The following is a 26,417-nucleotide window of genomic DNA, read 5'->3' on the forward strand; positions in this document are numbered from 1 at the left end:
CTAAGGTCAAAAGCAAGAACACGTGTGGCTGCATAGTTTAAAATATATAAACAAACTGCTATATCCAGTCACAAAGTCAAAGATGGAAAAAGGTGTGGGAATGCTGTAAAAAAAAGCACAGCTAGGTATTACAAAACAAAAGCGAAATCCATCCTCTCTGAAGAGAGATTTACAGCAAGTCAAGCTAAAATTTTTCCAGGCTATTAGCCCCTCAAGACCCATTCTCCCGTAAAATTAAACTCTACTGCGCGGAGAGAAAAAGCAGCAACAGACTCTTTTGAAGAAAGAGCAGTACCCGGAATCAGGAGATGAGAAGCCAGGTGTGGTTTTGCCACCTATTTCCTACACTCCTGATTCTGCAAACCCTCAGGAATACATTTAAATCTGTGAGTGGACTGAGTTTGGCCAGTTCCCCACACAGCATCAGTTATCTTGGCCCCTCCTTAAAACCTCAGTAAATATTTTTAATATCCATCCCTTCACACTTAGAAAGACATGCTCTGCGGACCCACATCTTACTGAAGAGAAATTATACAAAGCCAAGAACTGAGTCACATCTCCCAGTTCTCTGTCATGTTCCTTAGCAACAAGACATTTTACTCCTTTCCTCCTGCCACAGCAGATTCTATTTTGGAAGCTAATTTATACAGCCCTAAAAACTCAACCAGAATCTGGAACCATGCACCATCAAGCACCGTCCTTTAGTCCTTGAATAGGATGCTGGTTTTGAAGAAGGACCAACTAACACCACATCAATAATTGCACTAATCGCTACAGTGGGCTCCCTCGCTGGTCATAAAGATTTTCAGAAAGAGATTTTAAAATTCCATAGATGTGAGAGTTTAAAAATATCCTTCTATTTCCAATAACCTTCACAAATGTGTACTTACTGATTTGCTCTATAAAGAAAAGAAAAATGAAATAAAAATGCTGAGTGCTTTTTGATGCTGCAGCACTTACCTTGTGCCAGGCTGACATCAGTTAAGGCTGGCCTCTGCGTTATAAGGAGTCACAAAATACGTTAAAGGTGATTGATTTCAGTGTCATTAGATAAAAACCATTAAAATTAACTATGATGACAAGAATCAGCCAAGAATAAGCGCATATTTCCAGCTATCACAAGAGCACCACAGACACGGAGAGTAAAGTAGGTCATTAAAACCGATAAGTGATGTTGCTGTCCTTATTTACAAAGTCTAGCAATAAGGAAGCCGCACGTATTCTTGTATCTGCCCAGGCTTCTGGAGCCATCCCTTGGGCAGTGTCTGTAAGCAATCATCTCAGCAAAACTGCAACTCTTCCTTGTCCTTGCCACCCTCAGCCTTTGGCTCAAGTTGGAGTACTGGCTTATTTTGGTTAACATAGGAACATCTGGCATCAGAGATCGACCAGCTTGGCAACTCACTTGGTGCTTTTTCATGCCCAGATTATACAATAACTTCTGTCAGCTTCCACTGCGTGTAAGTCCCATCAGTCCTCTTCCAGAGACAGAAGACTGCAAATTCAAAAGCTAACAGCATATCTGACCAGCAGCATTGACCGCTTTCAACATTATTTATTTACCTAAAATCACACATCTGTAATGATATGCACAAGGATCATCTACAGTTTGAACTGTCTGGAGAAGGTTTCTTTCTTTATGTCAATGAGAAAATGCGTACAAGAACCAGGAACTATTTACAATAGCAAAAACTCTTTCCGTGCTCTTCATTGCCAAATTCTGCCAAATTTGTTGAGTATTTATAATGGGATAAGAAAGGCAGCCGCAAGGTTAGCTAGATGCATATGTATGTCACCGACGTACAGATAGGAAAGTTTGATACCAAGAAATCCGCAATACTTTCCAGGTTAAAGATACATCTGATCTTTTCATAGACTCTAAGGCCATAAGGGAGCACTAAGATAATATGACCCGACCTCCTGAACAAACAGACCACAGGACATGTCTGAATTAATTCCCTGAAGTACAGCACACCTACCCTGAGGGAAGCAGTATATGGTTAGGAGATACAAATCAGTTAGCTGAAGGCTAACTGAGAAAGGAGAGAGGTTTCAAAGGTACAAAGGCTGACAAGGTCAATCTATTAATTCCATTAACATGTTTGAATTGTATTTGGAAAAAAAAAAGCTGCACTGGTTAATATGGTCTTGGTGACAATGCAGCAGGGATGGGCTTCGGTTAGGTAACACGAGGGCCTCAAGGGCTTGCAACTGGAGGTGAGGAAATAATAAGAGATGAGGCTGTAGCTCAAAGGAAACGAGTTATCAGAGGCCAAAACTGGAAAACAAGTGGGAGTTGAAAACAAAACGATAGAGATAAGGGCATTTAGCACACAAAGCAGTAGCCGCAGCAGCTCAGGTGGCACAAAGAGGTCACAAGGCCAGCAGTGGGACTGGGAGACAAGGGGAGCAAACTGGAAAGCGTAGAGCTAGGAGAAAAACAGCAAAAGAGGCACTTGAAACATCTATTTTCTCTTTCATTCGTACTACGTTTTGCTAAACGTCTGTGTGTTCCAGCAGAGTTTAATGCAGTCCTTTCGCTTATCTTGCTTACCTCGGAGATTAATGATCCTCTTGAAAAATAATGTTCTGACTCGGGTAACTATCTCAAGCAGAACTAAACATCAGGCAGACAGTGTTAGTTTTTCACCCACGTTCGCTTTGGGATATCGTGATGATTTGACCTTGCACGCCCAAGCACGCACTTCTCCCATATGTATGTGAGATCCTGACATGAAAATGTACTGAAGCCTTTGTGCGACACTACATTCGCACTAAAGAGAACGTGATACTGTAACTTGAATGTATCTCTAAGACTTAAACATTTGTATAGCTTTTAGAAGAAACCCTATTTTAGAACACCACCAAAGGTGATGCACTGTGCCCCACGAAAGGCGTTACTGGTTAGCAGATTTCTTATCTTGAACCTCAAGTGACGCAGCAGCATTAAGGACAACCGGGTAAGCATCAATATCCAAGTAAGCAGCAACATCAACCAGGTAACTGTGTTAGATACTCTCCAGATACTTGTAAATAAGGAAGAGAGGGGAGAACAATCAAGAGCCAAGATGCCACCTAACCCATTAAGTGACACCAGCACAGGTTCAACCGTACCTCAGGCTTCTCTACCAGACCTTTCTCCAACTCAACAGTCTCCAGTGATGAAAATGCCATGCATTCTCTGTTGGTAATTACTTGAGCTGCTAGCTATCCTTACAGATGGAGTTTCTTAATGGCTGACCTCAGCCTCCCTTTAATACAACCTAAACCAAATGTTTATTGTCCTGTCAACAGCGTCCATGGCTTCAGAGAAGTCAAGAATCGACTGTTCTCAAACTCATACTTATTTGAAGGCAAACTGCCTTTGCCCTCCCTTGTTCAAACACCAGCTGTACACTGCATGCAGTATCTTTCCTTGATCGAAAGGCTTCAAAACAGCCTAAATGAAGCTGCAGCATGGCTGCTTGAGCCTCTCCCACACTATTTCTGCTTCCGCTACAAACGGTAGCAGTGCTGCAGGAGATTTTCCAAAAACTTGACAGTAACCCAAGACGACCCTGAATAACGTCAAGTACTTTGGACACATGCACGCAGCCCAGAGCTTTCACTAGTCATTCAAACACAAATAATGCTTCAGCCCAATCCTGACATCAGCTAAACCGGGATAACCAGAGTGACTGCGGCAGTCAAGTCACTCCAGTTTTGCATGGCAGCACGCTCCAGCTTGGGTGGTGGGAGGAGGCAAGCAATGAAAAAAGATCTGACATGAATCAACAAACAACAAAAGTTGAATAATTGGAAGCTCGGCAGATGGAGCCCAATCCTGGAGCGAGAGGGTGTTTGCTCTTACGCAAGGCCTTGGGAAGACACTGGGAAGGAACCTTTTTAGTCCATCAGGATGGGACACGAGCAATCCACCTGGAATAAGGAGGAGACTCGGGTCAAAGCACACTACCTCCCTTTTCTTAAACCACACGGCACAGCCGTTACTTCAATCCTCAGCATACAGACTTTTCTGAAGTATGCGGTACTCCCAGCATGACAAGTAATGTTACTGCTGCTCTCCCAATCCCTTCATGAAAGATGCCTATCTCCATTTTCACTACCCAGAGGGCAGCTGTTTACAGCCCAGTCCAGCAACTTTCAAATTACAGTGCCCTACTCTTCCAAGATTGTTATTGGTCTGGTTCTTTCTCTGTTTACAACCCTGACTTTCTCAATTGTTTATACTTTGGCTATTAAGACCTGCATTAAGTCCTGAGATGATTCTGCCTTTGGAAGCAAAACTCCCACTCATCTGGAGTGGAAACAAGACAACGGACATGAGCCTCATTCACATTACAGTCACTTTATACAGCACCAGCAGGATACAATAGCTTTAAAGAGGATGAAAATGCCATCTTCCCATACATCCTCCTTACACAGCTAAAGAAGTGCAAAAAAGCTTTACTGAAAACGAAAATTGGGCCCAGCACATTTGGGGATTTGCAGCGAACTAAATCTGCTTTCTAAGACTTCAGAATGCAGATATTGTATTGTTTTGCCTGCTTTATTCTTTTCCTTTATCTTACCAGTCCAGAGCTTTGATTTCAAATGAGACTCTTTTATCATGCCTGTGTGGTGCCCAGAACAAAGGAGGATGGGGAAGAGTGGAAAGGGAAGGCCTCCTGTCTTCTCTGTCATAAATAATAAGATCCTGCAGGGCATTTAGTCCTTAAAATGGACTATAGCTTCTAGGAGGTTTTCTGAACAAATACGAACAGATGAGCCATGGCCACTTGCAAAGTGTCTACTAGGATCACGGTAACTACTCTCCCTGGGAATTTTATTTTTCAGAGTGTGCATTCGCTGCCCTGGGGCTCCAGCAAACAAAGGACTAGCATTTTTAAACAGGAAACCCCTTTCTCCTGAACAACAGCATCAATAATATTTATGCTTAAGAATGCGTCCTATGTCCTCCGAGTGCCAGTCTGGGGAGGGAGGGAAAACAAAAAGATAAAGTGATATGCAAAAATCTATTGAAATTCAAATTCTAGACATTCCCATCTGTCAGCTGCCTCTTTGGGAACGAGGTATAAATCTGAGCAGGAAGCACTGATCTCACATCTCTGCAACCCCGGGGACCGTGCGGGCATACTTGACTGCGCCGGAGGGGGCTTGCAAGCTGAAATTCCTTCTCCCCTGGGATTTGGGTGGGAATCCTCATACAAATCATGCCAGACATGAAAGAGGCTCCCTTTAACAGCTCCGGCTTGCTACGCACCCATGACCCTAGACTAAGTCCAATAAAATAGTTTACAACTACGGACCTAGTGAGTAGAAAGGCGCAATAGAAACCTGAAGTCAGAGATTAGCAAAAGGGAAACAGAAGTAAAACACTTAGCAACGGGGGTGGGTGGGTGGGGTGGGGGAAGTATGCGGTGTTAATCAGTCTTGAGTTGGCACGAGAAGCCAACCACCAAGCCAGGCAACCTGCCCACAGGCACAGATCCCTGAGGATCTTCTCTCCCAGCAGAAACAAACGGGTCTACAAGCGGCAGCCACGGTGTCGGATGAGAGAGCGTCGCTGGGAATTATTGAGTAACAGGTACTTTTTCACCTGGCTAAAAACGTGATGTCAGGCTATCGCCCCACAGCAGAAGTCATTTGAGAGCCTCAGCTGCCTTGCCCCTGCGTAAGGCCGGTTCTGCTCCAGGCGCAATGTCCGTGTGCAGGTGTCCTGCCCGCACGGCCTGGCATCGCCCTGCCCACCTTTTTGGGGAGGCGGTGGGTGCCTTAACTCCGGTATGTGCGAAGCCACCTCTTTGCCAGAAAAGAAAAACCTTCATTCCAAGACATTTAATTCTCCGAAACCGCGAATTAAAGAGCTGGCAAGTTACTAAGCAACAAGTGGGGGCAGGAACCTAAAAATACGCTGCGAGTCTTACCTAAGAAAGACGCTAATGCGAGGCGGGGCGGAATAATGATTAAAAAAAAAAAAAGCGCCCTTTCTTACCTTCCTCCTCTCCTCGCCGCCGGCCAGAGCCCCTCTCCGGCGCTGTCCCCGGGGGTCTCTCGCCCAGCTCTGCCCGCCCCCGGCCCGAGGAGGGGATGAGCCGCAGGCGGAGCCGGCCGGTGCTGGGGGGGGGGGGGGGCTCCCGCCCGCCGCCTCTGCGGCTCCCGCCAGGCCCCTCCCCGCCGAGCCCCGCCCCGGCCGCCCGGCTCCGCCTCCCGCAGGTGCCTCCTGCCGCGCCGCCGCACCGAGCCGCTTGCTCGGGGGCAGCGGGTTCCCGCTTCCCCCCCCCCGGAAGGGCCGGGGCCTGTTCCTCGCCTCCCCCCCCCCCCCGGGCCCTTTCGACCTCGGTGGGCGAAGGGCAGAGGGTGAGGGAGGAGGGGGGGGGAGCGAACCAGCTCTCCCTCAACCTCTGTTCTCCGGACGGAGCCGGGCTCGCCATCCTCTTCGAGCTTGCAGGTACCTGCCCGAAAACAGACTTTGGGGGTGGCGGGGAGGGGGCAAAGGACAGAGCCAGGAGAGCCGCACTCGAGCCCATGCAGGGTTTTCTCGTTCCTCGCACAAAGGCAGGCGCCTCTGCCCCTTCGCGCCCCGAAAACCGGAGAGGATCGCCGCAGTAAGGGCCGAAGCCCGATTTCGTAAAGACCGCAGGGGTCAGGGATTGCGTCTGCGCCATCATTTTAAGCGCGGGTCTCTCGCTCACCGCTCGCACCGCAAATCCTCAAGTCCACGCGAAAAAGGCTGTCTCGGCGCGTCCGAAAGGAAGGGAGAGACGGTGAGCGGGCTTGAACGCTTCGACGGAAGCACGTCCAAACTTGCAGACTGGACACGGGCACGCGTGAGCCCCATCTGCCCCTGGGGACAGCAGGGACACACTGCACCGAGGGTGTCCTTTCTGTTAATCTAATTACAGCGCTAAAGAAATTATGCCCCCTCCCACTCCTGAGTGGCTGTTAACCCGCACACTTTGCGGCCGCGTTGATCGGATCCCTGAAAACAAACTCAATCAACAATTCTCCGGGAGTTCTGCTATTTAAAAACAAAGAAAAATTACACGGATCATTCTACGGTGACCTAGCTTACAGCCCAGCTCCAAAAAACTCCAGCATCAGCACAACACGCTCCAGCGCAGAAAGCAGAACGCACCGTAACTTGACTTTACCACCAGCTATGGCATCCCTGCTCAGCCCGAACCAAGGCCGGCACCCAGCAGCAGGGACAGAAGCCGAGAGGGTCACGGGGCTGGAGAAACTTCAGCCCAGCCTTCCAGCCTTTTCCTGTTGCCAGAGAAGCTGGTGGCGTTACCTGCATTTATCGCGTGCTTGAGGAGTAAATACTGCTGCTGTTCTCTTTAGCCATGCTGACCCCAAGCTCCTCAGTTCATACGAGGCTGCAGTGCAGTTTATCAATCTCAGTAACTGCTGTCACACACTTTAAAACGTGGGCTCACTAGGTAAGTTGGACAACCGCAGGGTCAGAAGGATTAGAGAGGAATCTGCTTCTATTTATGCAGACATCTTGATGATCAGGAGGGTAAAACTCATTTCTTTGGTGTTCACAGTTTCTCCTCAAGCAAATGTGTAATTTTCAAAATTGTTTGGTGACTCATATCTCCAAACAATGCTTGTTCTCCAGCTACTTATTAGACTTGGTATTTATTACTGGAATTGTTTCACTTGGACAACCACCATACTAACACATTACTTTTTTCCTTAGCAGCCAAGCCTGACTCCTAAATCCGGTTCTATACGTGCTTATGTACAATTCTGATTAGAAAACCTTCTTCCTGATACCAACTCACCATTCCAGGAATGTTCTTCCTATCAAACCCATTGATAAAAGTTGGTAAAATCCCAACACAAACGGGGAATGAACACAACAGAAGCAATCTTTTTCAAAATTTAAATGCAAAATGCACAATACAACAATTCAAAATAGCAAAACAGTATACAGGACTGCAGACTAGTAACTCTATCAGCTACCCAAAACTGCCAGGATGTGTTATATGGTTCCTCCATCAGGTTAGTTTGGTTTTTTTTGTTTGTTGGGGCTTTTTTTGCTTTTTAATGTAGGCCAGGCAGAATCCTACAAAGCTGATAAACCACGTTGTGACAAACTGTTCCGGTTCGCCCACTTTGCTGGTACACGGTTTCCAACTAGGGCCAGAGATCGCACAATTCTATTTTGGTAATCAGAGCAGGAACAGAACAACTGCCTCACCAGTAACACAGAGCTCCCTCAACTGTAGATTTGGGTATTACCTCTGAAAATCATGGCTCTGATGATCAGCAGTGCTTGAGGAGATATTTTACTACGTGGTGTACAATGGCACACCTTTCCCCCACCCGCGCTTTGTTTCCTGTAAAGAAAAATACTTAATGCTTGTTACAAAAGGCCTTTCTTTTAGGAATGAAACCTGAGCAACCAGGGACGTGGCTCTTCTGCACCTGGAAACGACAAGTGTGCGTTTGGCACAGCGCTGCATCACGGCTAAAGAGCTTGTTCGCATCACCATACGGATGTAACTCCTCTGGCTCTGGAGCTTATAGGGCTCTGCCCCAGACAGGGGATCTTTGCCCTCCCCTGTACTGAACGGTACGGGGATGCCCTCTTGCTTCTCCTGAATATTTGACTGAAAACAATAAAATAATCTTCACATGTGGGTCTCATTTTCTGTTTCTAATTTCTTTTGCCAGACGATTTTAAGGAACAAAAGCAAGTGAAAGAGATGCATTCTCCCCTATTTACGTGTTCATCAGCTTGCAGTGGACCAGAAGAGGTAGATAATGAATGTTTAACTTTTAAACACAGCTAACAAACCCTAGCATTTGAAATCATAGACAAAAAGGCTGCATCCACACGCTTGTCGGAAATCCAATCCTTACAGCATTCTGAAGTTTAACCTATCCCCCCAAAGTTATTTCAGATAGAAGTATTGGGAAGGCAGAGTAACCTAAAAAATGTTACTAATATACCCTGTAGCTTCTTCCACTTTCTGGTTTTGCAAATTTAACCACTGAAGGAAGCTTCAAGCCATTATTAGACGTTAGGCAGCCAGTATTTTTCAATGCTGCTTCTTACTCAGCGAGATTTATCCTGCAATCAAATACTCTCAAAACACACAAAAAAGAACTCCCCAAATAAACACCCCCCCCCCCCTTTTTTTTAAAAGAGGGTTTTGGGGAGAAACTAAGATTATGTATGAAAGCCGACTGGGAGATTAAAAAAACCCTGACAGAACAGCACACCATGCAATAGACTGCCATGGGATAACCTCAAATTGATTTGATTTGATTCACAGAGCTCACAAAAACCAGGTTTGACATAAAGGTATCTCATGTCACAGAGTACCTGGACAATCACGTGGTGACTGGCTCTTTTGGTGGACGTAGCCACGGTCTGCCATGGATGGCTTTCCAGGTTTGCAAGAAAAATATTCCATTTACAAAGGTAAAACACATGGTTCGGAATGATGCAATACATAGCCAAGCAGGTAACAGGACTTTTGCTTGCCTTTTCTTTTAGCAAAAGCAAGTTCCCATGAGAACAAGTCAAAGAATTTGATGCAAGCTTCCCACTGCAGTTACAGGATTAAATGCTGAAGAAGAATGAGCACGGCACTGACACAAGTTCTTAAATGAAATCCGGCAGATGAAACTTCAGCTCAGCAAAGTCTTCTGAATTAATCACAGACACAGGCTGATTCATGAGCTAGCTAGCTACCTTCTCCCTAAAGGCCAGAGTAATGTTATGATCTGCAGTTTGCAGCAGTTAAATTCACTACCAGGGAGCGGGGAAGAAAGGAGGGAGGACAGAGAGAGATGGAGAGACAGAGAGGGGACTTCTGGTGGAAACACACCACAGATCTTCTCCAGGCAGCGGACAACATGCCTTTCTATGTCTTCACTTAAGCATCCTCCCAAACATACACCATAGCTGTGCCCAAACCAAGACCTTCTGAGAAAGCCAAACAAACATTATGGGTCTGCCAGCACATATTCTCCAGCTCCGCTCACTTTTAACATTAATTTATAGTTTCACACAGCCACCTTCTTGCAGATATAGCAAGAGCACCGATCCCTAAGGACATGGGTGATAGCCAGATGGAGTCAGAGCCCAAGCATCGCTCCTTTGCATACAGAGATGTGACGGTGCAGCTGCTCAGCCTCTGTGAACTTAACAGGACCAGGTTTTAATTGGAGATTTGAGATATGCACCAGCACGACCCTTGATAAATCCGTATACCAATGCAAGAAGAGATCAGAGCTATGTGCTATCATCTAAGGTTAAAGCTGCCTGAAAATATTTCTGAGCCACAACTTGGCTCCCACACTAATTTACAGAATTATTCAGGAGAAAAGAAGAGGAAAAGCAGAGCAGAACAAACTACCTTTTCCCGTGATTTCAAAGCTCTTAGCATAATCGCAGAGTTTTGCTCAAGCCAGCTATTATTAGAGTTAAGTCCCATTTTGACAGAGCTTGTGAGAAAGGAAAAAAAAACCTAGTTTAAAAATAACAAAACCCTCCAACCTGAGTAAGTGGAGAGCAGGCCGAGTGAGAAAGAAGCACAGAACATGTGAAAAGAAAGCCGGCCTTATTAATAGCACATCGGTGCCTCCAACACCCCTGCACTCAGCCAAGTTTTACTGCTTTATTTCACAAGTAGTCATCCTATTTCGGTGGATTCAGCCTCTCAAAAAAAGGTTAAGCATGCCAGCCCCGAACGCCGCGAATCTTTCCGTAACAGAAACATTAATACATCTCTTTCTTACCTACACAATACACAGATCTACATAATTATTTCTGAACTGATGCATACAGACTGTGCACAGATCCATACGCCACGCTTGTTCGTTTTCTTTTCCAATTAAAATTCCCCAGGAAACATGGCCAAGACTTGCCACAAAATTACCTGTCAAAACGCGGGAAGCCTGAAGCTAGTGCCTACGGGTTCAACTTCTTCAGAAAGCCTCAGAGGCTGCGAGTGACCACACACAAGGAAGAAATTGCACTACAGGGAATACAGAAATTAATCTGTCTCTTCCTCCTACCTGTGTTTCAGGCATTTCCCTGTGACTTCAGGAGATGCCAGGCTGATTTCCAACGCTGTAATTACACCAGTGGTGCCTCCCCGTGGAGACACAGGATATGCTGGGAGAAGGTGTTTCTCAACTGGCAGAGCTCTGCTGCTCCCCTTGACACGACCTACGCTGACAAAAGGGCTCTTCTGCCAGGACAGCTGTGCCTACACCCCGACTGGGTGTTTAGGATGGTTTTGTTGGGGTTTTTTTGTTTTTGGGTTTGTTTTTTTTTTTTTGCAGATAAGCTGCGTCACCTCTGGGCGTGATCTTTTTCATACTTAGAGCAGACTCAGCAATGCCAGAAAAAACATTAGTGCAATCTGGCCTGAGGTTGGAGACAGAGGCCTCATTCACTGATGCCCCGCACCTGCGCTGTTACTGATATTGTACAAAGAAGCCAAAAGGTCACCAGAGCAATCACCTTCTTCACTCAGCTTGCACTTGTGCGAATAATTACACAGGGTGTAAGGCGATGCTCACGTGCAATAACTTATCCCTGTAAGCTACTTGCTTTGCACACATGACATTTGTTTGTGAAATTACAAAGGCTCCCCTTCTTGGGGGTTGGGAGGGAGAAGACAAGCAGGTCTTGCAACAGATTAGAAAACTCTCCTTTTACTTTAGCTAAAAAAGAAAAAAAACAATGAATGAAATGGCAAAACCAAACTGTATCCTTCTCACCTTGGGTCTCTAGAGCCTGCAGACGCCCTTTTGGTTTAGTCCAGACCTCTCTCCTGGTCTTGCCCCAAACCATGGAGTCTCCTGCCCTGCCAAGCTGCCTCTGACCCTGTTTCCCCTGGACCCTTCAGACACAGCAGTAATACCCAAATCCCTTCTCTTCTACAGGTAAAACTCCATGCTTTCAAATCCATGCCTCTTCAAGAAAATGTCAACCAATTTACGCACAAATAACTGGTAACCATCAAGATGTTACTTCCATAGCACCTAGGAAACGTTACAAAAATACCTATTTGGTCAGACTGCAAACACTGCATCGACTACGAACGTTACTTCAAACTCCAGATGGCAACTACAGCATCGACTACGAACATTACCTAAAACTCCATAGAGTCTGTGGGTAAGGAACACAACCATGGATGCTTAAAAAACACTGCCAAAATACATGCTTGGTTCTTACTCCTACTGTCGGAAAACATCTGCACTGTTAAAGGATTAAAGGATTAAGAAGGAATAAAAAAAATACACTGACTTCCTAATGCTATGTATCCTTAGGAACTGATTTGAAATACTTAAAATTCTTGCTTGTCTCTCACTTAGCAGCTAGCCAAGATTTATAGATTTTATTTAGGTGGACAGGACAAGTATTTCAGATTTGCTACTGAAGGCTAAATTCAAAAGCAAGTTACATACAAAAATACGTTCTCATAGTCAGAGGTTCATTGCAGCGTGCAGAAAAAAAAAATATTTGACACTTTTAAACTTTGAAAACTTTTTTTACGCTCCACGTAAATCCACTACATGTCCCAGTTTGGTAGAGGACTCCCAAAACTGCTATTCACTGGCATCTGTGTCTGTATGTACCTGCAACTCTCTTGCAACTTCATAAAATGATAAATTACGGAGCAACCTCAGTAATCCTCAGGTGGCTTTTCATGCAGCTCTAGAGGAAAATGTATCAAAAACTTGCCCTCTTACAAAATGGGACACTTAGAAGATAGTTCACAGCTTCAGCTGTACAAATTGTACTGGAAATGCTGTGCCTCGAGGGCTGGCTGTGGGGAAAGCCGTGGGGGCTACTGTGTTCCTGTACGGGGAAGGGAGCACTGGAGCAGCAGACCCAGATGCAGAGGCCTGCCCGGTTCCTTCTCCCAAACTACTGCTGAAAAAGCAAACCAAAACAGACGGCTCGATGCTGCTTGGCTTGCTGAAGCAAAATTCGACTTTAGCCAAATTCACTCCCCCAGACAGGGTTGAAGAGTGACTCTTCAGTACCCAGGGCAGGACATACGTTGCTGCTGTTGGGATGCTCATCACACATACCCCTCCATGCATACTTGCCCAATGAACAGAGAATCTGTAATTTAGAGTTTCTGTCAATATCTGTTCCTAGCACACAGGCTCTAGGGAGCTGTTCTCCCAAACTCATACTTTTCAGGCAGAATCACAGATTTTATGGTGTGACTTTCATAGGAGACCAGATGAATCCCGTATATAGCAGCATTTCCACAGATCAGCCCACAGTTCTCGTCCCTTTCTATTTCTGCCAAAAAATGGGAAGGAAAAAAGAAGGGGGAAGAATCACTTGAAACAAGGGAGGGAGAGCAAAGAGAAAGGAAGACTCCAAGGAAAGAAAAAACTAACAGGAAAATGCTGCTGCAGTCCTGGTTTCTACTACAATTCTGTACACGAATTTAAAGACCTAAAAAGACTAACCACTGCGATAGCATGTCTTATAGCTGTGCGCAGTCCTGGGCAGTCACCACAATAAATCCCCTTCTCCTAAACCCAGGTAATTTCCCTGCGCTGAAAACAAGCAATGCAACATAATTATGGAAGACTAAGTTTGGCATTCCTAATGTATCCAAGATGCAAACTACCAGCAAAATAATAATACTAAAAAAATTTTCTTTTTTCAAAGCTAGCATCCAGCACTTATTATGGGAGTAAAATAAAGCCTTAAAGCCTAGTTAAAAAATAAATCCGCCTTTGGTGACTTTAGAAGGTAACAATGGAAATACAGACAAGGATTTCAGCAGGGGCAGAGCTTTACACATAGGCAACCACAAGAAGATTTGCAATCAGTTGAAATACAATTAGAAAAGTGGCCTGCCACTTACCAAGCACTTAAAATCACTGAATGGCACAAACATTACCCTCCTTAATAAACTGAAACACAATACCAGCATTGTGGACAGCAGGACCCAAGTGAGCTCTGACTGGCTGTATTTATCAGCATTACTCCAATATCAAATATCCATTAACCTATTTGTTTTACCCAAAGAATAGATTGGGATGATCTCTGTGAAAGGTACGGTTACCCTGCAAATTCATTTCAACCTCAATACAAAGGGACTAGATGAAACAGAGGGACATAAGAGGACAACACGTTGTCTGGACACTTTGCAAGAAATACGACGTGTTGCCTGCCTTACTGTAAAGCCCTGATCTAGCCCACAGGAAAACAAAACTTACACAGTTTGCTACCGAGTCTCTCCTAAAATTCCACTTACATTTTCTTTCAAAGCACTTAGGAAATCCAGGAAAACAAAAGTCCAGATATGATTTAACAAAACAAAACAAATAATTGAAAACTCTGTTATCAAATACCTCTCAATAACTGACGATCAAATTGTTGAAGTACGTAAAATGTACCAGAGAAATATCTCAGTTCCTTAGTTCCACTGGAACACTTTAATTTTACCTAATGCTAGTTCTGAAAAGCTATAGCGACGTTGTCATGCCAATGACAACACAGCACAGTTGTTTTCTGCTATCACCGTGCAACTGGGTACACATTAGGGTCATTTACATTGCCATAAAACTCTAGCATTTAACCACATTTCTGTTCTTTCTTATTCAAGCAAGTTCTTTCCTCCAGAACATGGTCAAATAGGGTTTGGCACACTCTTTGGATATATCTTTCTGAGGCACAAATCGAAAGCCTGGGAAAAGAAGAACACTTTATATTTAGAAATTCAGCAGTGGGGGGAAAATAAAAGAAGCTAATTTATGATACACAGACTAATAGCCACGTAGCCACTGATACTGCAGAGCATTCACAGTACAAGGCCGTTATGTTAGGCAGTACTCTTAAGATTTGGACTCACTGACTTTAATGAAATCACTTGCAGAAAATCTTCCCATAAGAAGGCAGATTCTTAGAATCAGGCATTGGCTTTTCTAGCCAACAGATATTAATCTAAAAATAATAATAAACTACTTCAACTACATCTAGCTTCTGTAACCAAACCTAGGGTGTTAGTAAATAGTTATTGCTACCACATACAGTGTTAGACTTGGTTAGGACACTGAGAGACTAATTGTACATAACGGGCTCTACCTGAGCTCAGCTGGGACTGGTTCAGAGCCTCTGTAACATATGCAGAACCTGGCTTTACACTATCCATCTCCAAATCTGCACATAATTAAGGTCAGGTGGGAAGAGGGCAGAGGGACAGACAGAAGGCAAGAGAAAGGACAAAGTTAAATTAAAACATCTCCTGGAACAAACTGCAGGAGACTAATAATTTGATTTGTAAGGACAGCAATTAAGAGAAACAGTGCTAGAGAAATACAGATTTTAGTGTTCTGCATTCTAAGGTGTTGCTTCTCTGGCATGTGCTAGACCTGAAGTATTCTTAACTAGCAGTGTCTATGTGCAAAAAGAAGTTTAAGTGAAGTGATATGCCAAGTGCACAGGATGAATAGCAAAAAAGACGAGCTCAAAAAACACCCAAATCCCAAGAAAATGGGAGCTGCTGCGGATGAAGGTGGATGCTACTGGTACCTGAACTACTGGGCTTAAAGCTGGCTCAGGTGTGACCACAACGTATGCAGTCTAACTCTCAATTCCAGTGCAAACGCACATATTAGGTGCACATATCACTGTAAATAGAGTTTTCACTGTAAAAAACAGTTTAAAAAATTATATAAAATAGATCTCAATTTAGGTTGGCAAATGCTAGTGGAAAAATCAGTGATTTTAAACATAGCTGCAACTTGCACAATAATGGTCTTTGGTATGGTTGGGAGACTAAAGATTTAGAGCTCATTTTCAAAGGCACTCTGTCCCAGTTTCAAAAACGTATTTCAGCCCTTGCCTCCCTATCAGATCTCAGCTCATTTTATCTGAGGAACCTGAGGGCCAAAAAAGAACTTCAGTGTCCAAAAACTGCTTCATGAGCCCAGAAACTAACTTCCCCCTAACACCAGCAAAGTCTGAACAGGACCTCAAAGCTTCCATACTTAAAAAATACATAAAGTAAGGCCCTAAATTACTAGTACTAGAAGACATGCAACCATGACCTTTGGTGTACAGAAATATTATAAACAAGAACCACCAGTGCAGACCACAGAGGAGCTTTCAGGCATGTGAGGGAGGTGGCACATGATCTCTCTGATGGTGCTCTGAGCGCAGCGATAGCCAAGTTTCTAGTCTCTGTTGCAATGACATGACTCATAAAGGGACATGGCTGTCAAAAGAAATTAATTTCACATGAAAAACAAGCAGAACCACTAATAAGCCTTATACCTTTGAGCAGAAGTAGTATAGCTGATCTAGTGTTGAACTCTTCCGTCTCACAAATAGCTTAAGAAGGAGAGTGACTCTGAATTCCAACCATCCAGGTTGCATCAAGTAACCAGAAATCTGGCCGTTCTTTGTTTTCATGTTAAAAAGGGCAAAAAGCCCAACCCTGCCTTTATTATCTGAAGTTAATGGCTACTGATCCTTAGCAGGAATGGCATCTTTGAAGGGCTCATGGATTCAAGGAACTTGACTATAAAAGAGGAAAAAAATAAGAAAAAAATCTTTTCTCCATACCTGTACATCCAAAGGAAACTCCTTGGATCTTACGAGCATTCACTATTCCAACTCCTCCCAAATTTTTTGGCAGGTTATTTATTTATCGGTGGATATAGCCAGTCATACCAATAAATTTTGCCCTCATTCTTAAAAGCTTTACCCCAGTTTAAATATTCCCTGGGTCTTGTTGTTGGTTTGGATATGTGCAGTGGAAGAAGCCTCACCACACACACTCTCCATGATCGCATCTGAAATACAAACCCCGTTCCCCCCTTCCTCTCTACCTTTCTGTCTGGAGAGCGTTTGATAATGTTGGCACATGCTCAGGAAGGTGCTCAGAAAGTTGAGTCTTCACACCAGAAACAAGAAGTTTGCTGTCAAATAACATTCCCTCCTGGAGGAAGTATCATAGATAGGAACCACATGCCTGTTTCCCACATTGCAAGGGTATCAGCGCACAGTCTCTATGCCAACAGGCTGGAAGTGTGTATGTGCATGGGGAAAGCATATATATACGTGTGTGTATATATATATATATACACACACACACTCATTATATATTTTGTTTTATAGATATCTATCTACAGTATTTGCATATCCAGTTTTAAGACCGATTTATGAAATCCAGACAACATCCTAGGAGCAGTCGGTATGTGTAAATGTGACCTTTACTGTAAAAAAATGTTAAAACTATGGAAACAGTCACCAATTTTACTGATGCTAGGTTATTGCTATGAGGTTTAGATTAGCACTAGCAGGATCTAAAAAAGACCATGGCAACATGAAGCAGGACTCTCCGGATAAGTAAGCCCCTCCCGCATAACCTGACAGCTTCAATTTGGGCATTGGGAGATGCTAAGCACAAACAGCATTTTCTGATCTTAAGGAGAAAAAAAAAAAAAAAAAAAAAGGAATCTTTGTTTCTGAAGATTTTAAAGTTCTAACAAACTTTCAGAGCCATGTTTCATTCCTCTCTGTCACCCATTTTTAACTTCTCTTTCTTTCAAACTGACGTTCGTATTTGGTTGCCTGGCACTTAATTCCTTTCAGTTATGGTTTTATTGATTTGAAATGATTCTACCACCTCCAACAGAAAAGAGTTAGAATCAGTTTGTTTCCCTGCTGCACTGTTTTATGTCCAAAAAGCTTTTAAAAAGGCACGTTAGACTAAAGGTTTGTTTTCGTTTCCCTGAATATCCTTTAAAGCATCAGTGCTATTGACTCGCATGTACAGAAGGAGTTAAAAAAAAAAAAAGAGAGAGAGAGAGACAGAGAGACAGGGAGAGAAAGAGTGAAAGAAGAAAAAAGGAATAAATGAAAACGTACAAGGGGGGAAGTAGCTCCAGGACGCTGGACGGGCTCCGTGGGCAGGGGAGACTGGGAGGGTATAATTAAAAAAAGAAAAAACAAACAAACAAAAAAAGTTGGTTAAAACATGCATCCATTGAAAACGGGTTAATTTCATATAAAGCTCAGCTAGGCTATACACAGCGCAAAATAGGACCACAGACACAATCCTTCAAGTTGTTTGGTGCTTTATTCCTTAAACACTTTGGAAATTCATTAGGATCCAAGAATTCCCCACCCAGTGTGTCCCAGCTCAAAAAAAATCCAAACATTTTGCATGTTTGAACTTTTAGCACAAGGCCCATGCCCGCTGAGGAACACAGCGAAGCACAGGATTTGTTTGCATTACTTCCAGTGTCTGCTAAGCATGTGTTTATGGTTAAGCCCATGTTTAAGTACTTTGTTGAGTCAGAAACAGGGCTGGAAGATGTAACATTTCTTTATATAGATGGACAATGCCAACCACTTACAAAAGAAAACAACTCCCAGATTTGTAAATTTACATTTTGCGTAATTCAGTTCCTTACACATTTAGCTTTCCTCCATTTCTAATGGTGCTAAAGCAGACAACTGCTTTATCTTATTTTTCATTCTATGCAAAAAGAAAAACAAAATTGTCTCAGCGCTATGTTTTCCTATTGACAAAAGGTGTTCTTCCTGAAAATTATTAATTGCAGACAAGGCAGACTTAGCTCTTGCTGCCTCAGCCCCAAGTGTTAGCTTTTTTTTTGGATGGAAGAAAGAAAACACAAAGTCCAGGAAATAACTTCCCCACAGATCAGACCAGCTCAAATCTGGGGTTTAAGCAAGTTGGCATTGTCCTGCTGAAGTCTCCGTTTGAACACCCAGCCTGCCAGGCTGAATCACGGTGGCTTTCAAAACCTTGGAGAAATATCTGCTGTACATTTCAAAGATGTGTGCAAGTCTCCTAAAGAAGCAGTTTTTACACTCACACTGTTGATCTTTCAACCTGACATCTTTGTCCACTTATGGCTCTGCCTGAGCTCCACAGGAGCTGAGAGAACATGATTTCTTGAAGGATTGGTCCTTGGGTCTGTCCATACTATAAGCACATTTTCTGTCTTCTGCATCAAGAACTGTATTTGGTGGCCCTGAGCATGGTAGTATGTTTATTCCCTGTCTGCTTCCATGCTGGAAATGGATACCTGCCTTGGCTCAATAAAATTTTCATTTAATTTAGCTTTAATGAGACAGTTGCATGTTGAACGCCCAACAACTGGTTTGTTTACATAAGATTAAGGAGACTGGTACTAATTACATACATTTTATCTTTCCATATTTTCTTTATAAAAACACTAATTAAGACATTATGCACTCATTGGTGTCAAATGGCTGTTCAACCCAGGCATCTGCAGAATATAAGTTCCATTTGCACCTTATTCTTCCTGATTTTTATTTTTAGTTAAAAAACCCAACTCAAACACACAATCTTTTTTGTCCAGGGATTAGCAGCTAGCCTGTTTCAAACCAGGCATGACCTCTAAGAGTCTGTTATGATTGCAATAGCTCTAACACAATGAATGTAACTCAGTTTGCATTTTTGCAGTTAAAATTAATTCATTCAGTGCTGTACCAGAGTCTTCAGGAGGACAGAACAGAGTCTGTTGCCTGATCCAGACCCAAATTTCAAACCTCCTGAAGTTCAGTGGATTATTTGTATTTGACGTGTTGACCCAGATTAATCTGTTACTCATGTTTAAAAAAAAATTCTTCATTTACAACAGCTTCTAATACTAACAAGTACCCTTTAGTGTGTCCTTACTTGTATATCATAAGAGTACATTTACCTGTTCAATCTAAGTTAAATGAATGGATGAGACAGGAATTTGAACAATCCTCCATACAGTTGGGCAGAGCTGCTGGGGTTATTCATTCTTTTGTCCTAAGCGAGACTGAGGAACTGGTGAGAATGACCCCTGAAGTTTTAAAAATGCTCATTGTTTTGGAAAAAAGAAAGGGATACATTACCTTCTTATCCCCCATTTCTTCACTTAAGCTCTAACTGTCCCACTGCAAACTGCATCTTTATTCTTTGTTTCCCAGCAGCAACCATATTTAGAAACCTTCCAACAAATTATCATGCCAAGGTGCAGTGCAGTAAAGCTTTGGTACACAGCAAGATGCTACTTGTTAGCAAAAGACATTAAACAAATTGCACGTATAAGGTGAAGCGCGAGATGTGATTTTAAATATTGGTAAACTACAAATATTCAGAATTATGAGAAAGAACTGACTGGAACAGATAGCTGAGACATGCTGCCTGTGACTGTTAACTATGCCAAAATGGTGAGTGGGGACAACATGAACACATACACACATATACACACTGTTCCCAGAAAAGACCAGAGATGGACAGAAGTGAATGAGAAGAGTAAACACAGCCACGATCTACAGGCAATTCCCAAATGTTCACTTAGAAGGAAAAAACAAAACAGCTATTCGCTTTTTTTTTCTTCTAAGCAGCACAATGAATATTTAAAAGATTCACTGCTCTCCGAATATCTGAAATTCAACGCAACCTTTCATCCTGTATCTCTTTAAAAATCTTTATAAATACAAGCTGATTCCATTTATTGTAGTACAGAATTTCAGCTAAATTGTCAGTAAATGGTATTAGCTACAAAATATTAGATATCAATTCAATGTAATAATCTAGGCTAAGAATTTATCATTAGAGTATTGTATCTGAGTAAGAATACAGGGGGAACTTAGAAAAAAGGCAAGTGCTCAAGAAAACTGGGATTTGGTGAGCCCACGCTACCTTCCTGGACCTTTACAGTGTTTTTTACATAAATAGAAACAGTCAGGGTATCAGCCTGCATCCCACCTGAAAAAAAAGCATTTCCTCACAGCACTAAACATGGAAAAAAAATGGGGTACAGGCTTAGTCCAATACTGTAGGGAAAATAGCACTCAACAGGTAACTTCCAGGACCTCCTGAGCACCCCTTCTTCTCCTTGTATGACTTTCTCATGTGTACAAAGTTTGAAAAAGGAAAACACTAAACAATTTTGTTAAGCGATAATGAAACTGACTTTAATTTTCAGGTGATAGCTTGTGTGTGCATGCATGCACGCACACGTATCTATCTACACATCTCTGCAAGCATACCTACCCCTAGCAGTATTTTGGGAGATGATACTTTTGACAATCCAAACTTCATTGTCAAATATATTGCAGAGGCGACTCAAGGGAAAACCAGTATTCTTTCTTATTACTTTGAATTTTCAGAATTGAATAAAATGGACAGTTTTCCTGCAAGGTCCATTTTCTTTCATTTATCTCAGACACTGGCTGCATTATCACTGGTCTAAGCATGTACTTTCACGGTCAAAGAAAATACTGTTAGTAAAAGCAGAGTTTGCAGTTAAACCCAGCCCTCCTCTCCCTTTCCCCGTGTTTCATTTTCATTTGAACTTCAGTCATTATTTGTACTGCATTATAAAGCATTGCAATATTTTATGGTTCCGTTAAAATGCTGTCCCCATCACTTCTGCAAATCAAAACCTCTAATTATAAATAATAATAAAAATGCAGGGCAGGAAGTTCTTTGCTTTCCATCTGCTTTTCATTAGATTACTTAACCCAGCCAAATCTATGGACAATTAAACAACACAAGGAGTTCTATGTTTGTAAATTCCTTCATAGCAAAGAGCTTTATGCTGCAGATACAAAATGTCCTAGATGCTCTACACATCATATTTTGATTAAAGAAAATAAAGTTGGCATGTTGATAAGCATGTCTTATCAAGCCCAAATCTAAAACATCACGTTAATTCTAGATGAAGTACCCTGCTAATGTCGAGTGAGGACAAAAGCTCCAAGTGGTTCCTTTTAGAAAAGTCTCTATTCCTTGGGAAAAGCCAATCTGATGTTTCAAATACAGGTAAAGGGAGAAAATTAATCGATGCGGATATTTAAGTGTATGAGAAATACCCTAGATGTTTAAGCCATCAATTAGAATACACTAAAGGCATGGAATATGAGTGAGGAAAACGCAAGCTCTTCTGCATTATCCCAGCAATGCGATTCCGAGCGAAGCTCCGGAGGAACCCCTTGGAAAGCTCCGATTTCACATTTCGCAGCAGTGCTACCTAAGCCACTCGGGGTGCTCAGGTGACTCCTTTCTGCCCCTGTGCCACTGTCCTGGACTGTGCTGACAAGGCATTCAGCTTGTGCAGCTGTGTGGTAACCGAGCCCAGGAAACTGAAACTCCTTCCTCCCCCTTCATCTTCTCACCCCTTCTGCATTTCACACATCATTTTTTCCTCCAGGCAGATAGGTTCCTTGAGTTCTCCAACATCGCATTCAACATGCCTTAACTATAGGAACCTCCTCCCTGACTCCTTCTAGCTCCTGCCAAGTCACAACTTCTGTAGCAACCGAGGAAGAGTCTTTCAGACTTCTGCCTCCGCCATACAAGTACTGTTTCTCCCCAAGGTGGAAAAAATAGAAAGCAGAATGCTACAAAGAAATGGTATCATAAAGTCTGTGTGCAAAGGAGGGGCAGGGAAGGATTATAGAAACAGCTGCAGCATTCGTTCTAGCAATCCTTACGTTTGAAAGCTCATTAGTGTTCTTCTAGAGCAGTCTTTTGCCTTTAATTGTACGCCTAGAACAACTATCAGGGAAGGTCAACAGGGACAGCCTCATGACTTGACAATATCTTTCAACTTACTACTTTTAATAGGACTCGGGCTTTTGGTATCAACTTCATAACTAACATTTCCCAGGACTGAAAGAGGAAATCCACCCCCTAGTGTGTTGTTAAAGCCAAATAGAATCTATTAATCTATGCGGCTTCATTATCTCTCATTAAAGCATAGCAAGAAACTACTCGCTAGCAGCTCATGACATTTAACTGCCCGAGCCATATTTAATAATAAACACTTGCTTATGATTGTATCTATCAGCCTGGCCTGTATTCAGATTTAAAGTTGCCCTTGTCTACATGCTTTACCTGATACAGTACAGAGAAGTGACCAATCAAATTATTTGGAGATAACTTCAAACCACAAAAAGGCAGATACCGGATTTATGGAATGACCACCTGCTGCAGCGCTTTGAATTCCTAGTGATCTCTGTGACACTGATTCGAGCAAATACATTTGCATGTTCCCAGGAATAACAAAGGCTGGAGATACCAATGGCTGAGAAAACTATTTCCCTAAACTGTCAGCTCTCTGAAGCACGCAGATTAATGCAGTGCACTGATAGCTTAGGGTGTTTGTGACTCTTTACCACTGAACCAAAAGTTCCAAGCTGTAACACAGCATCTGATAAAATGCATTTCCCTTAGTAAAAGTCAAACTTTTGAATCGCATCTATTTGTTTTAAAGTATCAAGTCAGCAATCTTATAAGATAAGGAACATAATTAAAATAGAGAAAATAGATGAAAAACACTGGTTCACCAGCTTTCCAACTCAACTTGCCGGCTGCCTAATGTTTTAAGAAAGATCAGCAATTTCAAACTGCTTCTCTTGATACAAAAGATACACAGATATATCTTTATATATATGAATATAGCGATTTAAAAAAAAAAAAAAGCAGAAGAATTAAACAAAAGCTTCACCACCAGTAAATTCTGCAGAGATCTCAGTTATGCCAGCACATCTAACTATAATCACTTCAGTGTATACTAGGATGACAATAGAATCAGATCCAAGATCTCATTTTCTGTTTATTTTTCCTTTCCTCAGCAAAGCTTGATATTAATTGCCTGTATATCATACAATGCAAAACTGTCCAGAAGGCAGTAGGAAGTAGATGGAGTCATATACCCAGAGCAGAAGCAATTACAATTCCAAGTTCTGTTATAGCCGACTTTCTCCATCAATTCTCAAACAAAAACAAGCTTCCAGTACCTCACTAATCTATTCCATCTAAGTTAGCATGAACATTTTTGGGTCGCCTGTACGTTCTCTATTAAAAACACCTAACATACAACACTGTCTGGACACCAAGAACTGGGATGTTGCATGGAATCACTAGTTACAGATCGCTGAAGGTATCTTAAAATTCTTACAAGCTTAAAATCTTTCAAATCACGCAGGAGATGGACGTTGCTATGAGCTTACAGAACACCACAGATGAAAGACATTCAACAGTGGCAACTATTCAGAGAGAGGTAACGTGTGGATGATCAACACATAAAAAGGATAACATGGTATGTGTAAAGGATGATCAACACACAGGGTATAACACGGTATGTATGAAGGAGATACTAAACATTGAACACCAAAAAGATAACTTCATTTTATTTCACTGCATCATAAAACTTAATATACATACCTGGTTTTGGCACAGAATTGGTCACGGACTGAGGAACTTTGTCATTAATTAGTTCAACACACTCGCTAGGAAAAAATCCAACCTGTAGTAAAAACAAAAAGAGAGGCAGAATATTGAATGTAGTATTTTTAAGATCTGAACTGTTAAACCAGCAACTGTCAAACATTTTCCTAGAACTCTGCTTGCCTGATGCTCCATAACATTACCCAACATAAAATGACCAGCATAAGAGAAATAATTTTTCAAAACGATGCAGCCAAAAATTCTACAAACCAAATAATTAGTTATGTAAAATACTGTTTTCTGAGCTTGGTACACAGGACAGAGATACTCAACTTGCAACAGAGAGAGGAGAGGGCAAGTGTGCTACACACCCTTAAATCTCAAGTGGAACGAGAGGGGGAGGGGGGGGGGGGGGAGAGAGACTTTAGCTGGGTTTCCTGCACCTGGCTGCATGTATGTAACATGACATTTAATGAAGAGAGCAAGATATTTCAGCTCCTAGCATCCCGGTTATCTGTACTCAAGTCTCACCAACACTTGACCTTTTTTCACTTTCAAAATACTACATTCACAAGCACTTTAACGTTTTATTCCTTCAGAAAACTGAAATCAAATATGGGTCAATATATTTGCATGTCTGTATAGTCCCATTACAGAAAAAACACATATTCTCTAGTGATAAGTTAGGAGAAGACGTTCTGAAGGCACAAAGCTCTCTACTGTGTCCTAGCTTTACTGCATGTGCTTGATCTGATGAGCGTGGGTAATAAGTGATACTCCTGAAGCATTCAAATTAAGCGTGTTTAAAGATCTTGCTAAAAAAGTTCAATGTGGTTTTAGTTAAATTTGATTCAATTCAGTCTAAGAACTGAGAACAGGTTTAATAAAATATACATAGAGTAAAATGAGTTCTACATGTGTAAGTGAGAACCCAGTAATTTGACTAGAAATAAACACAAGTCATTTTAGAAGAAACAGCATGATGTAGCAAAAAAATCCCTAAAAAGAGCCAGAACTCCTGAGGTGTACTCTTGTATCTGCTTCTGAACATGGACAAGCCAGTGCAACCGTTGTGCCTCAATTTCCCTACCAGCAAAGGATGAGGGAGAATAGTGCCACATAGCCCGTTGTTGAAAATTGATTTGAGAGAATAGCCGACAAACATACTGCACAAGCCGTTTAACCATTACGGTTTATCTGTGTATCTGCTAATCAAGCTGAAACAGAAAGAATATTCCAGAAACAAAACCCCAGAGGCAAGACTCTCCTCAGCAAATATTTGAAGATGCTTCAAAAGCAATGACCCACCCTGCACTACCACATAGCAGTGCTATGCAAAAAATTTTGACAGCCACTGAATGGAGCTGCTTCTCTGCTGCCAGCATCGCTGACAATGCAGACATCTCCCAAGTGCCCAAGTCACAGCAAGGTCCTCTGACTGCTTACTTTCAAATGCTAATTTGCAGCGTTCCTGCACTGACCTTTAACACAGCATTTCCCCCCTGCATCCCCTCTAACTCAGAAATGCTGGAGAGGCTGTCTAAACCAGCCTAAGGGTTAAAGACTAGAGTACGGGGAGGATCTAAATGTTTTGTTGGAATAGGATGTGCCTGCAGAAATTCACATGCCACTCAAAGGTCTCTGTATCTGGGGAGAAGTGAAATTCTTTCCCTTTCACTGTTTAAGGATTCAGGCTAAGATGTGACCAGATAGGAGTTTTACACTTCTCAGCATCCCAACCTTCTCTCCACTTCACAGTGTCTTCCTTCTTACTCTCATCCCTGGTGAAAGTCAAGCCAGACCAGAGTCTTTGGCAACTTTTATCCTTAGTCTGTATTTCCAGACCTTTTTCTCTCTCGTACCCTACCTCCTCGCCCAACACAGGTTCTGTATTGTGACATGTAATTCAAGCACCACCACCCTTCCGAGACGCCCCGTCTAAGCAGGATTTCCTGTCCCATGTCAGGCATGTGATTTGGACAGCTGAAAGCATCAAGTCACTTCACGCAGCCACAGTTTGGTCAAGTGCTGCAACAATGCATGGCAAAGAGCCAGTGGATGGGCCCCAAGCTCATCTAAACAGAAAAACTGGGCCAGGACCGCTGCCAGTCATGTTAGCACATCTATGAAATTCATTGGAGCCGCAAGGCCGTCAGCACTGTGAGTCTGGCAAACAGTCCCTTCTCTATTTATTCA

The 26,417-nt window shown here is 42.6% G+C and overlaps 1 protein-coding gene across 7 annotated transcripts in view; it reads right to left on the minus strand.

Moving 5' to 3' along the window:
- Positions 1-26,417, minus strand: part of ARHGAP32 (Rho GTPase activating protein 32) — a 267,989-nt gene that overhangs the window by 44,644 nt on the left and 196,928 nt on the right. For 4 of the 7 annotated variants that reach the window (XM_052786348.1, XM_052786346.1, XM_052786347.1 and 1 more), the window contains 3 exons: positions 24,219-24,300; positions 17,885-17,935; positions 15,095-15,169 (listed from right to left, as the gene is read on the minus strand). In XM_052786348.1, the coding sequence (XP_052642308.1) occupies positions 15,095-15,169; positions 17,885-17,935; positions 24,219-24,300 (208 nt within the window). Of the gene's footprint in view, positions 1-5,995; positions 6,121-15,094; positions 15,170-17,884; positions 17,936-24,218; positions 24,301-26,417 lie in introns of those variants that run through there. The other 3 variants (XM_052786350.1, XM_052786349.1, XM_052786352.1) reach the window with 2 other exon arrangements.

This window comes from Harpia harpyja, chromosome 4, assembly GCF_026419915.1.
Source record: "Harpia harpyja isolate bHarHar1 chromosome 4, bHarHar1 primary haplotype, whole genome shotgun sequence".
NCBI classification, from domain to species: domain Eukaryota; kingdom Metazoa; phylum Chordata; class Aves; order Accipitriformes; family Accipitridae; genus Harpia; species Harpia harpyja.